General features: G+C 42.5%; 1 protein-coding gene across 1 annotated transcript in view; it reads right to left on the bottom strand.

Moving 5' to 3' along the window:
* Nucleotides 1-14,716, bottom strand: part of TEX10 (testis expressed 10) — a 115,151-nt gene that overhangs the window by 88,473 nt on the left and 11,962 nt on the right. Inside the window, exons 4-5 of the mRNA XM_065398841.1 lie at nt 9,978-10,224; nt 2,035-2,147 (exon numbers count right to left, since the gene is read on the bottom strand). Of these exons, the coding sequence (XP_065254913.1) occupies nt 2,035-2,147; nt 9,978-10,224 (360 nt within the window). The remainder of the gene's footprint in view (nt 1-2,034; nt 2,148-9,977; nt 10,225-14,716) is intronic.

Below are 14,716 nucleotides of genomic sequence, written 5' to 3'. Positions count from 1 at the left end.
CATTTCAGTGAGTGCTAACTCATAAGCCAATGATGATAGTTAACTGCTGATATTTAATGTATTTCACTGCTGAAAGCATGCAGAAAAGTACTAGTAGTAGTATAATCTGAATATCTACAGCAGCATTTCCCAAAAGGAGAGGAGTGGCTAAAAGAACTAGATAAGAGAGTGTAATTTATGGAAGATCTGTAAATTAAGATGCATGGACCTTAATCATACATAGTGGAGATTTGGGGTGGAGGGGGGTGACAGGTCTTATTTTCCTGAAGGGGAGCTCTGCTTTCAGAAATTTGGGAAGTACTTGTCTAATTAAATATATTATTATTGATTCTATACTGACCCAACAAAATAGCCTTATAGCTTAGAGGTAGGGTGGGGCATAGTTTAGAGATATGGTGATAAGATGCAACTTGCATGGAGTTATGAAGAAGGAATATATATGACATTAATGAAGCGTGCATTTCTTTAATGTTCATTTTCAGAATTTTACAGTTTTTGAGGGGAGTTGAAGTAGAAATTGAAATTCTAACAACAGTTGCTGGTGGTTATGTAGACTCCACTGATGCACACTTTCAACCACAACTATTTCCTGATGTAGGGCTAAATTGTGCCTGTAGGCTACACACCACCCGTTGAAAAGCCCAGAGAAACTGTAATTCAGATTCAGCCTACAATGGAATTTCAACTATCAGTGTAGCTGCACCAATGTAAACCCCATGGGGCTTCGGAGTCCAAGCCACAACTTCAAATCACTATCTATACAGCTATTTTTAGAGCACTAGCATGAGCCCAACTTGCCCAAGTCTGTCAACCTCAGCTGGGAGGCTTGATTCAAGATGTTGTGCAGACATACCCCTAGAGGCCCTGGGGAAAAACCTGCTAGGAGAAAGTAGCATAGGAGAAGCTCTGCAGCACCCAGGAGTAGAGCACAAGAAGTGTAGCCCAAGAGGGGCAGAAGAATTATTAGTTGGAAGACATTTGGACTTATAGATTGACCCTGGAAGGGGATTGCACTTTTATGTGATTTGGCCACAGAACATCCAGATAGAGACAATCAGGAGAAGATACTGACAGAGATGGTCCATTACAGAGCAGAAGAAGCAGCTGCAAGGAGATACCAGAGATGAGGACCCCTTGCAACAACACGTCCAGGCATAATGGGGTGCTCTTGAGGTGAGGGCATGCTATTATACATGGCCTCACAGAAAGCCACAAATCCTTCAGTATTTGCTTGGGGGTGGGGAAGGGAAGCAATCTGCTATTGGCCCTTCCCAGCAGCAGATTATTATTTCCACCAAACTGGTTCAGTTGTGCTGCCAAGGGATAGATAGGGAGACACAGCTGCTGATCAACACTGCCCTGGAGAGAGAAGTGTCTTACTCTCCCTTATAACATTACTCAGCCACTTAGGGCCCAGATGCACTACAGATCATAGATTTTGGTTTACTACTACTAAGATATAATGCATGAACTGATCCATTATCTAATACGCGGCTCTCACACTTTCTTGTAACATGGACCATATCTTAATAGAGATATTATGGACCTTCCTTTCACATTCATCCAACACCCTACCACAACTACACAGAAAATAAATGTATTTTAGTTGTGTTTCAATACAATTTAACTGCAGGAAACAGGATACGCAGCACCAGTAGAACAAACACCCCTAGAGAATCCACCAGCAAGTGCCCTGCAGGCCACAAATTGAGAACCAATTTCTAATAAATACAAGTGAATACTTATATTTCTAAGATTCTGCATTTTAGTTTCTCTGAAATAATAAAAACATCCAGATCTAGTTTCATACGAGAAATTTTATCTTAGACTCTTCAAAGGTATCAATTAAGAGCAACATAACCAGCATCTAAATACCTCTCCACATCTCTTAAAGAAAAAAACCCACCCAAAGTATTTTTTCCCTTTTTTTGCTATGCTGAAAGATTAATACTAGGCTGTGTGTCTCATTCATACATGTGGTCTCACTTATTCATGAAAGAAAAAGATGTAAAGTGACACCTGTTTTATTCATACCTTTTGTATGGATCTCTCTTTTTGTGCTTAATTGTTTCTTGTAAAGAATAAGGAAAATGACGCATGAAGTGATGCTTGAAATCAACAAGGTAATTCATTCGAAGCCATGCCTCCTATTAAGGAAAGCAGATAATACATTAGAAAACAATGCTTATAAGTGAAGTGAAATGTAATCATTTAATAGTCTACCAAAAACTAATGCTTAGTTAAAAAAACAGGATGTGACATAGGAAAGAGAAAAAAATATTTTAGCTTCTGATTTAAAGCTCTTTCACATACACATTCTTTATAGGATGATGACTTTTGCGACAACAAAATGGTTCACTAGACAATGATAATCACTTATGACTGGGGGCAGTGTTTCACCCAGAGTATATTCTGTACATTTTCTTAGTGAACGGGTACACAGCAACATGTAAGCTGAATTAACTAGAAGTGTAAACAGAAAGTACATACTGAGTTTCCGCATGTAGACATCCCCTTAGTTCACAATAAGGTTTCCCATTGTTTAGTTCATAGTCCACCCAGACTATACAGAACAGCTGCCAGCAGGAAGGCAGAGGACAGCCTGGCAAGAAAAGGAGCTTGCCCTCTGCAAAGCCAAAATGCCTCCCTCCATGTTTACCAAAGAGGAGATAACTGGGGATATAAGAAATGTTGGGAAGATCTCAAATGTAGCAGGAGATAAGTGTGAACTAGAAGGGAAAGGAAAAGGTAATGGGTGTGCTTGAACGTAGGGAGAAGAAATAGGGCTTTATTACTTGCATAGGTCAGAAGGAACCTCCTATATAGCACAGGTCACAGAATTTCCAAGTTACCCCTGCCATGAGCCCAATAGCTTATGTCTGCATCCAGTCTTGATCTGAAGACTTCAAAAGATCGAGCATCTACCACTTCCCTTGGTAGTTTGTTCCAATGGTTAATCACCCTCATAGTTAAAGATTAGTAAATTATTTCTAATTGCATACCTTTCCATTTCTGCCTCATGCAATACACAGAATGGAGCTGCCTGGGGATAAATCAAGGTTGTGTAGAGAAGCAATCTGGCTGTAGGACTCCTGCCTCACTTGCTGCAGAAGTTTGAAGGTGTGTCGTGAATGATACAAGGGACTACCGAAAGTGAAAGGACAGTTTCATAGGCCAGGTCTACACTACCGCGGTAGTTCGACGGCTGGCAATCGAAGTTACGGGTTTGATTTATCGCGTCTGGTCTGGACGCGATAAATCGATCCCGGAAGCGCTCGCCGTCGACTGCGGTACTCCAGCTCGGCGAGAGGAGTACCGCGGAGTCGACGGGGAGCCTGCCTGCCGCGTGTGGACCGCGTCTGAACCGCGGTAAGTTCGAACTAAGGTATGTCGACTTCAGCTACGTTATTCACGTAGCTGAAGTTGCGTACCTTAGTTCGAATTTGGGGGTTAGTGTAGACCAGGCCTTAGTTAAGGCAGATGAAAACTGCCATAGAGAATTGGATCATATCCCTGCCTGTGCTAGAGTTCCTATGTGATGCTAGTCAAGTCATTTAAACTAAACTAAACTGTTCACATGTGATCACTAATTGTATTCCTCATTTTCTGGACCGGGGGGAGAGGGGGAGAAGCAGGGAGCACTCACACATGCAACTGATGTTGATGGGAGCTGTGCTCTGAACATATGAAGTGCTATATAATGCTAAATATTCTGAAAAATCCAATCCTAAGTCTCAAATTGGGCACACAAAATTAAAGGATACTTTTGTTCTCAGTTTCTCTGTGCCTCAGTAGTTCTTCTGTAAAAAGGGGATAATACCACCTCACCTCACAGGGGTATTCTGACAATAACTTCTTTAATGTTGGTGCAGACTCGGATGCTATAATGATGAGCACCATAGAAAAGCACTCGAAGAAATCAATAATTCTGTTGTCAGAGTAGTGTTTGTATAGCGTGCAGTAAATCAAGCCTAAGACCACACACTGAACACAAAGGAAACAACATATTAATGGCTGCTCTTTAATTGAGCACCATTCATCGTGTGCACTGAATGAAACAGGTGGAAAACAGTACATAATCATGTAATTAAAGACTGTATCATAATATATATATATATATGCACAAGAGGGTTAAATTAAGGTTGTACAGGCAACCTTAATTCTGACATTTCCTAACTTTTGAGTGTTTGACTCTGCAATTTAAATGGTTTTTAATGCAATTTGTGTGTGTAATTTCCAAAGTTTTTTACAAAGCAAACAAACAAAACAAATCCATCATGTGGCATCATATTCACACCTACATGGTTCATCAGCCAGGTTGGAAACTTTTGGTCCACACAGAACTCTGCCACAGTAGCTAATGGAGTAATAGATAGGAATAGTAGGTTGTCATCCTCAATTTGGACAGCACTAGAGGGGGATGGGAACAACCCGACAGTGGGTTTCAGATATTTGCTCAGAGCTTGATCACTTCTCCCTCTCTCCTCCAACCTGTCCCTTTCACAGTACTGTTGTTTCTGATTCCAATCCCAGGCTCCTTGACCGGTGTCTATGTCTACACTGCACTTTGTCATTAAACCTTTTGTCAGTCAGGGGTGTGAAAAAAACCATCCTCCTGACCAACAAAAATTTTAACGACAAGAAGTGCCGGTGTGGACAGCACTTTGTCGGCAGGAGACACTCTCCCGCCAACAAACCTACCGCCCCTCTTTGGGGGTGGTTTTATTTTGTCGGCAGGAGAGCTCTTTCTTGCCGGCAAAGAGCAGCTACATTCGTTACAGCAGCACATAGCCTTAGTCGCACCCCTGTAAACTCCCCATCTCCTTGCCCAATCATTTCTAGTCCCCAGGTTCCCTTGGCCTGCTAATCCCAGTTCCCTCCCCCACTCCCTGATCTGCCTGTCTCCCCCACAGCCTCCAGCTGCCACCAGCTCCCAGTCACCATTCCAGGGCTTCCCATCCAATCTCAGTGTCCTCACCTCTTGCAGAATTTTTTCTCTTTGCCCAGCCAGTCCCAGTTATCTTCTTCCCATAACCTGGCTCCTTGTCAGATCTCTCTCTCCTCCTCACCTCCTTCCACCCCCCATTAGGTCCCACTGCCAGTCTCCTGGTCATGCCAATCCCAGTCTCCACCACCTCTCTCAGACACTCCTTGTCCCAACTATTCTATTCCAGCTCTTGTCCCCACTGCATTTGAACCAGATGGATTCCTCCTACACTTGCTTGGGTATCGGCAGGGGGTTACTGAGAGCACACAGGTTACTGTGCAGCATAGGTACAGCTGGTGGCGCTATTGTACTGCTCGGTGCCGAGATCTTCTTTGGCTATGTGTGTGCCGAGTTGGAACGTTTCACTTTAGTATGTGAACTTCATTTAGAGCTTGCCCGCATAGGGTCTTTAGCTCGTTGGGAACTCTCGGTACCGGACGTTCGTGGTGCCTCACGGTCTGGCGCTCTCAGTTCCAGGGGAGATCTTTCAGTAGGAGATCACTTTCTTTTGGGCGACTCTCGGTGCAGGGATGTCTGTGACCACTTTTTTGCAGGCTTTCTAGGAGCAGGCTCCTTGGCAGCCATTGTTGGAGCACAGCCCCGTCAGAGGCTTCTGATGGTCACCGTTGGCCAGGGCACCTGGACTCGGGGTCGGAGGCTGACCTGACGGATTTCTCCATCATGAGGAGCTTCAGTTGGAGATCCCTGGCTTTTCTTGTCCTGGCTGTCAATTTTCTGCAATGCAGGCACTTTTGAGTAATGTGAGTCTGTAAGTCAGGCAGCGTTTTAAAACCAGGTGAGCCTGGCATGCCTGAGAAAGTCAGTCTCTTTGGGCTGGTCTTCACTAATGGGGAGATCGACGCTTGATTTAGTGGGTCTAGTGAAGACCCGCTTAATTGACCGCAGAGCGCTCTCCGATCAACCCAGGTTCTCCAGCTCCCCGAGAAGATTAAAGCAAGTCAATGGGAGAGCATCGCCCGTCGATGTAGCGCAACGAAGAAACTGGGGTAGGGTCAACCTAAGCTATGTCGACTCCAGCTACGTTATTCACGTAGCTGGAGTAGCATAATTTAGGTCAACTTACCCTGGTAGTGAAGACAAGCCCAGAGAAAAAAAAGGGGTAAAGCCTGTTTGAGGCTAAAGCTGCCAAAGAGATAGAGGTAAAAGGGGAAAAAATATTTTTTTTGGTGCAATTAAAGAAATTACAGTGGGGCAAGAGGATAGGGAAGCTAACTACAACTAAGCTAACACTACCACTAAGAATTATCTACTTTTTTTTTTTTTCTGAAGTAGGAGAGGGCGCTGCTGATCACTCCGACTAAAATCAAAAGCGGCAGAGAAAGAACTGGGGGACAGTTAATTGTGCACCGCTATGCAGTGTTCCCTCTAATTTTTTATGTCCATGTGCGGAATGAAGTTTATGTGCACCAATATGGAGGTAATGTGTGACACATCACCTTCATATTAGTGCACATAACAAAATTCATGTGGTGGGGGTGGGGCCAAGGACTCCGGAGTGTGGGAGGGGGTTCAGGGCTGGGACAGAGGATTGGGTGCAGGGGGTGAGGGCTCCAGCTAGGGGTGAAGGCTCTGGGGTGGGGCTGGGAATGAGGTGATCGGGAGGGGGCTGAGGGTTGGGGTGAGGGCTCTGGGGTGGGGCCAGAGATGAGGGGCTTGGGGGTGCAGGCTGTCCCGGAGCTGCGGCAGGGAGAGAGGACTCCCCCCAACCCTCTCGCACTGCAGCAGCTCCGGGCCGGAGGAGAGGCACCTTTCCTCAGCGGCAGCTCCGGTGGGGCTGAGCTAGGACATTTGAGTGGCTCCTCTCCCCGGCAGCTCCGGTGGGCCTGGGCCGGGCCAGGCAAGGGGCTCCTCTCCCCCAGCGGTGGCAAGTCCGGGGCAGGTTCGCGCTGGGACCAGCGGGGAGGGGCGCCTCTCCCCACCGCGGCAGGTCCACGCTGGGGGAGAGGCATCTCTCCCCGCCACAGCCCTGAACCCCTGCATGGGGCTTAATAGACAGCTGCACAGCTTAGAGGGAACTTAGCCGCTATGTAGCCAGTCGGTGCGGCGCGAGATGGCTACGGCGCATGCACAGCCCAACCGGGCACTGCTACCACAAATCTCTGATTACAAGCGCAGGGCATCAAGACACTTAAAGTGGAGCACCCACAGGGACACTCCTCGAAGAAAAAATGTTATTTGCCCTAGTCTCATTTCAGCCAAAATTTTCCAAAAAACATTCAGCTTGAGAGACATCCTGCATAGAAAATTAAAGGCCAAACAGTTACAGTTTTGCAACCTTATAAGCAACTGAAAACAGAGTCTTAACAGTAAGTAACAAGCAACCTTAACAACAGATGATGCCACTAGCCCCACTTATAATTTATCTCGTTTTAACTTCCAGCAATTAGTTCTTGTTATTCCTTTCCCCACCATAATAAGGAGCCCTTTATTGGTATTTTCTGCCCATGAAGGTGTTTATACACTATTCAAACCATCTCCTCAATCTTCTTTTTGATAAACTAGATAGAGATCCTTTAATTTCACTGGAAGGCATTTTTCCCAGCCCTGCCGGGAATCATTTTTGTGGTTCTTCTCTGCACCGTCACTATTTCTCCAAAGCACCACTTTTCAAGGACTATTTACATGCAAAGTTTCAGCTTCCAAAATTCAGTCATTTGCATGGGTTCAATATGTAAAGAAAAAAGGGCATTTCTCATTCTGACTCCATGAGTTAAAAGGATTAAAAAAATACAAAATGTAATATCCTTAAGTTCTGAAATGTTTCTGCCCCAAAGGTAAGTTTTCAAGGAAGTTTTGAACACTTGAAAATAGGGGGACATAACATCAACAGTTTCATCCATCTAGTTTTTTATACAATGCCAATACCATGGTATTGGAGTGACCACTGCAACCATAAGAAAGCTAGTATAATTGAGTTCCTGAAAGAGAAATGCAGCATAGCTCTTTTATTGTTAGATCCTTCACATATTAACTAAGATGCAGTATTAGTTATGAAAATCAATCCCATGAACGTTGTTGTGTCAATTCAACCCTGTGTAATTTAAAACAAACTAACCCCTGAAAGCAGTCTTATAATGCAATTTGTAACAAGGGTGCCAACTGTGATTTAAGATAATAGTTTTATCTTCAGCTTCCTTCATACTGTGGAAAGTCTCACAATGTAACATAATAAAACATTAAGTATTGAGACAGATATGGGAATTTCCTGCAATATTCTGGTCAAACCTTACTGAATTAAGTTTAATGATCTTAGGAGTTCATTGTATTCAAAATACAAATGAATATGTATTATTGTGGGATTGTATGTAACATCTCTAAAGAAGAGACATGGCTAATGTAAACCCTGAGAAGTGTTATGAGCTTCAAAGATCTCTTTAAAATAACATGCTAGACAAAGTTAAGTGGGATTCCTAGGAAATACTTGGGAGGAGGTAAGTTTTCTCCTCTGGACCTAACCTTTCAAAGCTGCACCCTGAGGAGAAACTCATTGTCTGGTGATCACCTTCTACAGGAGGACAAGATCAGAGGCCAAAACTGGATAAGACAGTGACACACAGATTCATGGGTGTGCTTGTTCTGAGCTCACTATAAGTTTGAACTTTTAACCACAAAAAAAAACCTTGATGGGATTTGAAGGACTGGTCACCGGCCAGAGCACTTGCTGGAGTTGAGGTGCAGATGCTTTTATTGTTTTCAGTATATTTTCTCTATAATGTTTTTTCTTAAGAAAAACACTTACTTGATTAGAAAGAGCTGTGTGGTAAATTATCACTGCGGCATTTACATCATTGATAGCCTCTGAGGAGAAAAGCAGAGCAGGCCTGCTTAGTCAGTCTGACTTTGTTGGGGAAGTCAGTGTAGGCAAGGAACTGTGAAGCCTGGAAATACCTAGGTCAGGAATGGGAGAGGCATGTGTCTCTGCCCAAGAGATGACAGCTGGGGAGCCAGTAACCTGAGAGTAGGTGCCCTTGCTGGACCATAGATGGGAAATACAGGTGCAGATGCCCTGAACTATGACATGTACAGAAGAGGGTAATATATACACATACATACTACACACACACACACTTTTTACAGCATTGTTACTCATCTTGTGCATCTCTAGAACTCCAACTCCATTTGATCTCAGGAGCAAAATAGCTGATCAAAGACACACACCTACCCATGCTGCCTGGAACATACAGCAGCACAGAGAGTGCTCAGCAAATCAATCTGCACTCTCTTACAGAGATGTTAGGAAAGGAATTGCCAAGATATCCCTTCCCATCCCTCCCAGCAGCCAAAAGGGGAAGAGAGAATGGGAACAGTGACATCCCTATACCATGCTGCAGAATCTAGAAGTGTGTAGCAGAAGTAAAAAAGGAGTTATTTTGGTGAACAGGCACAGAGGCGCAAATAAGGAAGGCAAGACATTTCAACATTGCTTTGCAATATTTTTGTTGTAGTTTTGATTGTCTTCATACATAGAGTCATGACATCACTATGCAAATACTGGAAAGCAACATAAGGACCTCTCACGATAATTATTCTGTGGCTCTCTGAGACCTTGTTTTCTATAATGAAGTCTCTCCAGCTCAGAAAAATGATTCACTATCCTATAGAGTGGTCTGCAGAATGAAAAGTTGGAGAATCAAAGATGCTCTCACAGAACCACAAACCTTCCCAACAATCCAATCTTCCACTGCTTCGATCTCAAAACTTTGTGTCCTGCAGAGTGCCAGGAAGGACTCTGTAAATCAATGGTGGTCGAAAGACCTCAGTTTGATAGCTACTTTTCTAGATTAAAGGATCTGAGAAAGTTCAAACTCATACTTCCATAAGATCACGTTTAAAACTTGGGACTACATTTTATTTCCATTATTTTAAAAACTATTTTCCTCACTTATATCATGAAGAGTCACCAATTTATAGGCAGAGCAAATTTAACTTATGTGCTTAAACTGTAGATCACATTACTCCTTTCTCTTACCATTTTGTGTGTTTCATCATGTTGCTTTGTGAGTTTCCACAGCAAATATATGATACTAAGCACTTGCTGCATTAGCTGTTGAGATTCAGGTTCCAAAAGATTTCCAAGAATGGGAGCAGCAAGTTGTGCAGGAGACGCTTCAATCCAGCACTCAATCAATAATGGAATTATTATCTCAATAAATCCTTTTAAATTTTCAGCAGAAGACAGGCCTTTTTCCACACTGTCTGTCATGCTTACCAGGGACCTAAACCACAGAAGCAAAAAATCAGAGATAAAGAGCATTACATTAAAAAGAGAAGGGGAGCACCTTCATTGCACTGTATTTGCACAATATGATTTCAGAACCCCTTTATGCTTCAGCCAGTTTTACATGCTTTGTTCTTGTAGAGAGTAATAATTGGCAGTTGACCACTACAGATCAATGTGAAAATAAAATTATTAGAATAAAACGATCAAGAAAGTGAAATGGTATAATTTTAGCATAACAGATTCAAAAAGAAAAACTATGTCCCACATATTTTCTCTCTCTCCTAGGTGAGCCAGAAAATCCAAGGGCATTTTCCCTTAACACCCTCTGTCTGTACTCTAAAAGATCTATATGCATTACAAAGGGGGCCAGATTCTCCCCTCAGACACATTCATGCAACTTTTGTGGAATTCAGTGGGAGTTCCATGCACCCATAAACAAGAGCCAGTAAATATTTTAAAATTACAAAGCTCCTAAAACAGAGCAATCTCAGAAGAACCAGGTTAGTAAAATATTTTCAAAAGAGTTCATGGGTTAACAAAAACACATTACAGGCAACATGTTTTATCTGCCCCCTGAAAGAGTACTCTCTGGAGGGCAATAATGCCCTCAGCCTATGATTTTGGACACTGTATCCCATGATCAGTCTGGTTTTCAACCCACTTGACAAGCAATTCCCATTATAAATCTGAACTTGTGTACATTAATTAGACTTGATACACAGTGGGCTCACTTCATTCCAGCTGCAGTGATATTCCCAATTGTAACTATAGGGACTAACACTATAATTGGTCATCTCTCTAGAATCTCAATAAACTTTAAAGTGCACCCAATACAGATAAATAACTTATGACAGTTTGAAAAAAAAATACTTGCCCTGGCCACGTTTGTAATTTCAAAACTCTATAATTAGCCAAACTCTGCAGAGAAGGCTTGCCTATGGTACAACCCACAGCATATACTAAATAAGAACAGCAGATTGAAATCTTTTAAAGTTATGCTCCAAAATAACTGTGTATTACCAGGCAGGATCCCTTGGGAGGAGAGGGGGCAGTGAGACGCATAAAGGGAAAAAGAGAAGGGGTTAGAAATAGTGCACGCTCCCTCTCAGCAGCAAAGGCAAGGTGAGGGAAGAGAAAGAACAGTGAAAAATACCCACGCAAGGAGGCAGACAGAGAAAGAAGCCAAGAAAGAGGAAATTTAGCATGTGTCAAAAACTTTAGAACTCCTGTACAGATATACAACATCCAATGGAGCTTGCAATCACGTTACTGTGGCTTGTTTTTTTCCTCAACCAGCTACATAAGAGATGCAGTATTTTTCAGGGCAAAATATCCTGTGTGCATTTTTTTCCACCCAAGGCAGAAGAGGGAAATTATATTTTTTAGGTTTTTCCCTTTTTTTTCCCCCCCGGAAGGCTGAAGGGAATCTCCCACCCAGACTTTCAAGTGCCACTTCCCACAGCGCTTAGATTCACAAGAGTAAAATTAACAACCCACGTCAGTTTCCTTTTATTTCTAAGGAACATTATTTGCAGAAGCATTAGAGGCACCACCAGAGGATCTTTCTTTGCAACTAGGAAACTCAGAGTGAACCACTGCAGCGATAGTGATTACATGAAAAAGCTGGTTACATCACTTTTATTTGCACAATTTAATCATGTCTACAGAATATTGCTTAAAACACTGCATTTGTTTCCTAAGGTATTTGAAACTACAAAAGCACCTATCTACCATTCCCAGAATACTTCCAAAATGGTTGTGGGAGCTTAAAGAACTTAGTAACGGGGTCCACATAAGTACATAGTTAGAATACGTGAATCTTGTGTAAGCATCTCATAGCTAGTCTACACCAGAAATTTACATTGGCACAGCTTTGTCTCTCAGGGATGTGAATAATCCACCCCCCGAGAGATGTAGCTATACCGACCTAACCCCTGGTGTTGACAGCACTAGGATCTTCCTTTGACCTAGCTATCACCTGTCAGGGAGGTGGATTAACTTCAGCAACAGGAGAACCCTTCCCGTCACTGTAGTGAGCGTCTACACTGAAGCACTGCAGCTGTAGCAGTTTAAGTGTAGACATATCTTCCGTATTCCTCTTATCACCACTGACGGCATGAACTTCTCCTTAGAGGAGTTGTCCCAGTTTACAACATTGGAATAAATGTCCTATGTTTGACTGCTATGGAAAGGTCACACTGAGGAGGAGGGTCAAACAGTGGCGGGTGGAATTCATTATTATTCCACTTTTAGATTACAGACCTTTAGATTACAATCAATGAGCAAAGTATGTAGGACAGTACCTAGCACACCAAGAGGAACTCCAACAGAAGTCCCAGGGCAAGCAACCTCACATTAAGGTCTGTCTAGTTTCTGGACCTGAGCCTTATCCAAACAGTAGGATAAGGTTGTGGTATGGACACTGTGCAGTGATGAAATTACATTGTGCTGGGACACTGGAATGACAATAATTGGCTGGAATACTTACTTCTCAATGAGAAATAACACTTTACAGTCTCTCTGCAAAGCCTAGCCTGCAGTAGTCAGTTGAATTTTACTCATATTATGGAGACAAATTGCTTTAATTACCACAGCACCAAGCTGAATGGTAGATCAATGTGCCCTTGAAAATCCTGAAAGCAAGCTCCTCAAGGTTCCCACTAAACTGTAATGACAACACTGACTGAATACATCCACTTGTTTCAATAGCCTGAGTTTTCACATTTGTGAAAGCAAGATGGACTGAACTGTGAAAGCACAAGGAGATACTGTACTCAGCTGCTGAAACTCGTGGGCAGGAGTCCAGCATAACTGCCATTTAAAGAAAAACTAGTACGATCCAGGATATGCTCAACCAATATGTGCAACTTCAGTGGCAAAAGAGGAGTAAACAGACGTCCACTGCCAACAAAAGCTACAGTGCGCAAAGGTTAGGGTAGTCTGTAAAGTTGACGTTTGACTACTACAGTATACTTTGCTATACAGGGATATGGGAGCTATGAGTGTTTCATGTCAGTGAAATTGTTAGCCACTTTGCTAATGTATAGTGCTTACAATATATTTTAATTCTAAGGTAGCCTGGAAAAACTGCTACTGTAACAATTCAGCTTGTTTACCTTGTACAAGGTAGTTATTATATGACACTTGGATGCAAAGGGACTGGGTGGTAAAAGCACTATTTACCAAGCATTTTTGTACTATGTAACTATTAGGCATTCAAATAATTTCTAATAAAATGTAGACTGTTTAATCAATAAATAAGACAGATTCTAATAAAACAAAAAATTAAGATGGAGCTCAAGGAAAAAAGATTCCATAGATGCGCATAATACTGATCTGTGGCATCAGAGCAGTAAGAGGACGATGAAAGTCTAGCAGAGGGAGGGTAAAGGGAGTCTAGTGGAGACACAGGGCAAGAGGAGGGCCATTTGCAAATTGTAAATGGCAAAAGGGAAGAGTCACTTGAAGTGTATAAAGCTGTTTGAAACCAACATCAGGCTGATATGTATGCCTCTCTCCTTGAGGAGTATTGCCAATGGCAGTACAGAAGCCCTAATGATTTGGCAAATGAGTTGGGTTTAGCTTTCCATCTTCATCCACCTGATGTACATCTAATGCTCCATTTATTCTCTTGCCTGGTCCTTCTCAGTTTCTGAGTCTTCTCCTGCAATCTAGTCTCCTTCAACTTCCTCTGCAGCTTCATTCTCTCCTCCTCCTGAATCAGCTGCAGCTTATTTTTCCTCTTTAGCTCCAACTGTAGTTCAAAGAAGATCCCATCCCTCGACATTGCCTTGTTCAAGATGTCAGGGGATTTCATTTCTTTGTTCTTGATCCCCTAAAAAATTAATTTGGTGGGACAAAGTGGCATCTTAGCGTCCAGAAGGCAGGAGATATTCCAATCAATTCCTCATCCAGTGCAACTACTACTTCATAAGTATCAGTAGAACCCAGTGAAGAATCAGAAAAAGGGAAATTTGAACATTAAATTATGGCTTTGAACTGTTCAAATGTTCTAATTTTGGAATGAAGCTAAACAGTATGCAGATAGGGCTTCGCAGAGCCCACCTGCGATATTAATACTCGGTAATCACTAAGACAAGGTATGCATTACGTTTTTTTTTTTTTTTTTTTTTTAAAGGTAAAAAAGCTTAATTCTTGCCTGGAGCACTTGGGAGGAAGAGACAGGGAACAAACATGGGCCTATTATAAGTTATTTTAAAAGCTAATACTCCAGTTATGGGGTATGTACGGTACTCAGTTTGGAGGCTTGTGAGGTTTTGTTTTGTTTAAATAAAAATAGCAAACTGTACCAGACACAGCAGCAATTAATATCCCCTCCCCACCACCCCGTGTGCAAGTTATTGTTTTTTAAGCCCAGGAAAAGGACTATTTTGATAAGAAAGCTGGTCAGAAAGCTAGAAGTGTAGTCACCTGAGAGATTTCGCCATCTCCTGCTGTCAGAGCAGCAAAAGATTAAAATACATGAT

The sequence above is a fragment of the Emys orbicularis genome, chromosome 2 (assembly GCF_028017835.1).
Source record: "Emys orbicularis isolate rEmyOrb1 chromosome 2, rEmyOrb1.hap1, whole genome shotgun sequence".
In the NCBI taxonomy this organism is placed as follows: Eukaryota; Metazoa; Chordata; order Testudines; family Emydidae; genus Emys; species Emys orbicularis.
The sequence above is the reverse complement of the archived record's forward strand: the minus strand, read 5'-3'. Positions and strand labels throughout refer to the sequence as shown.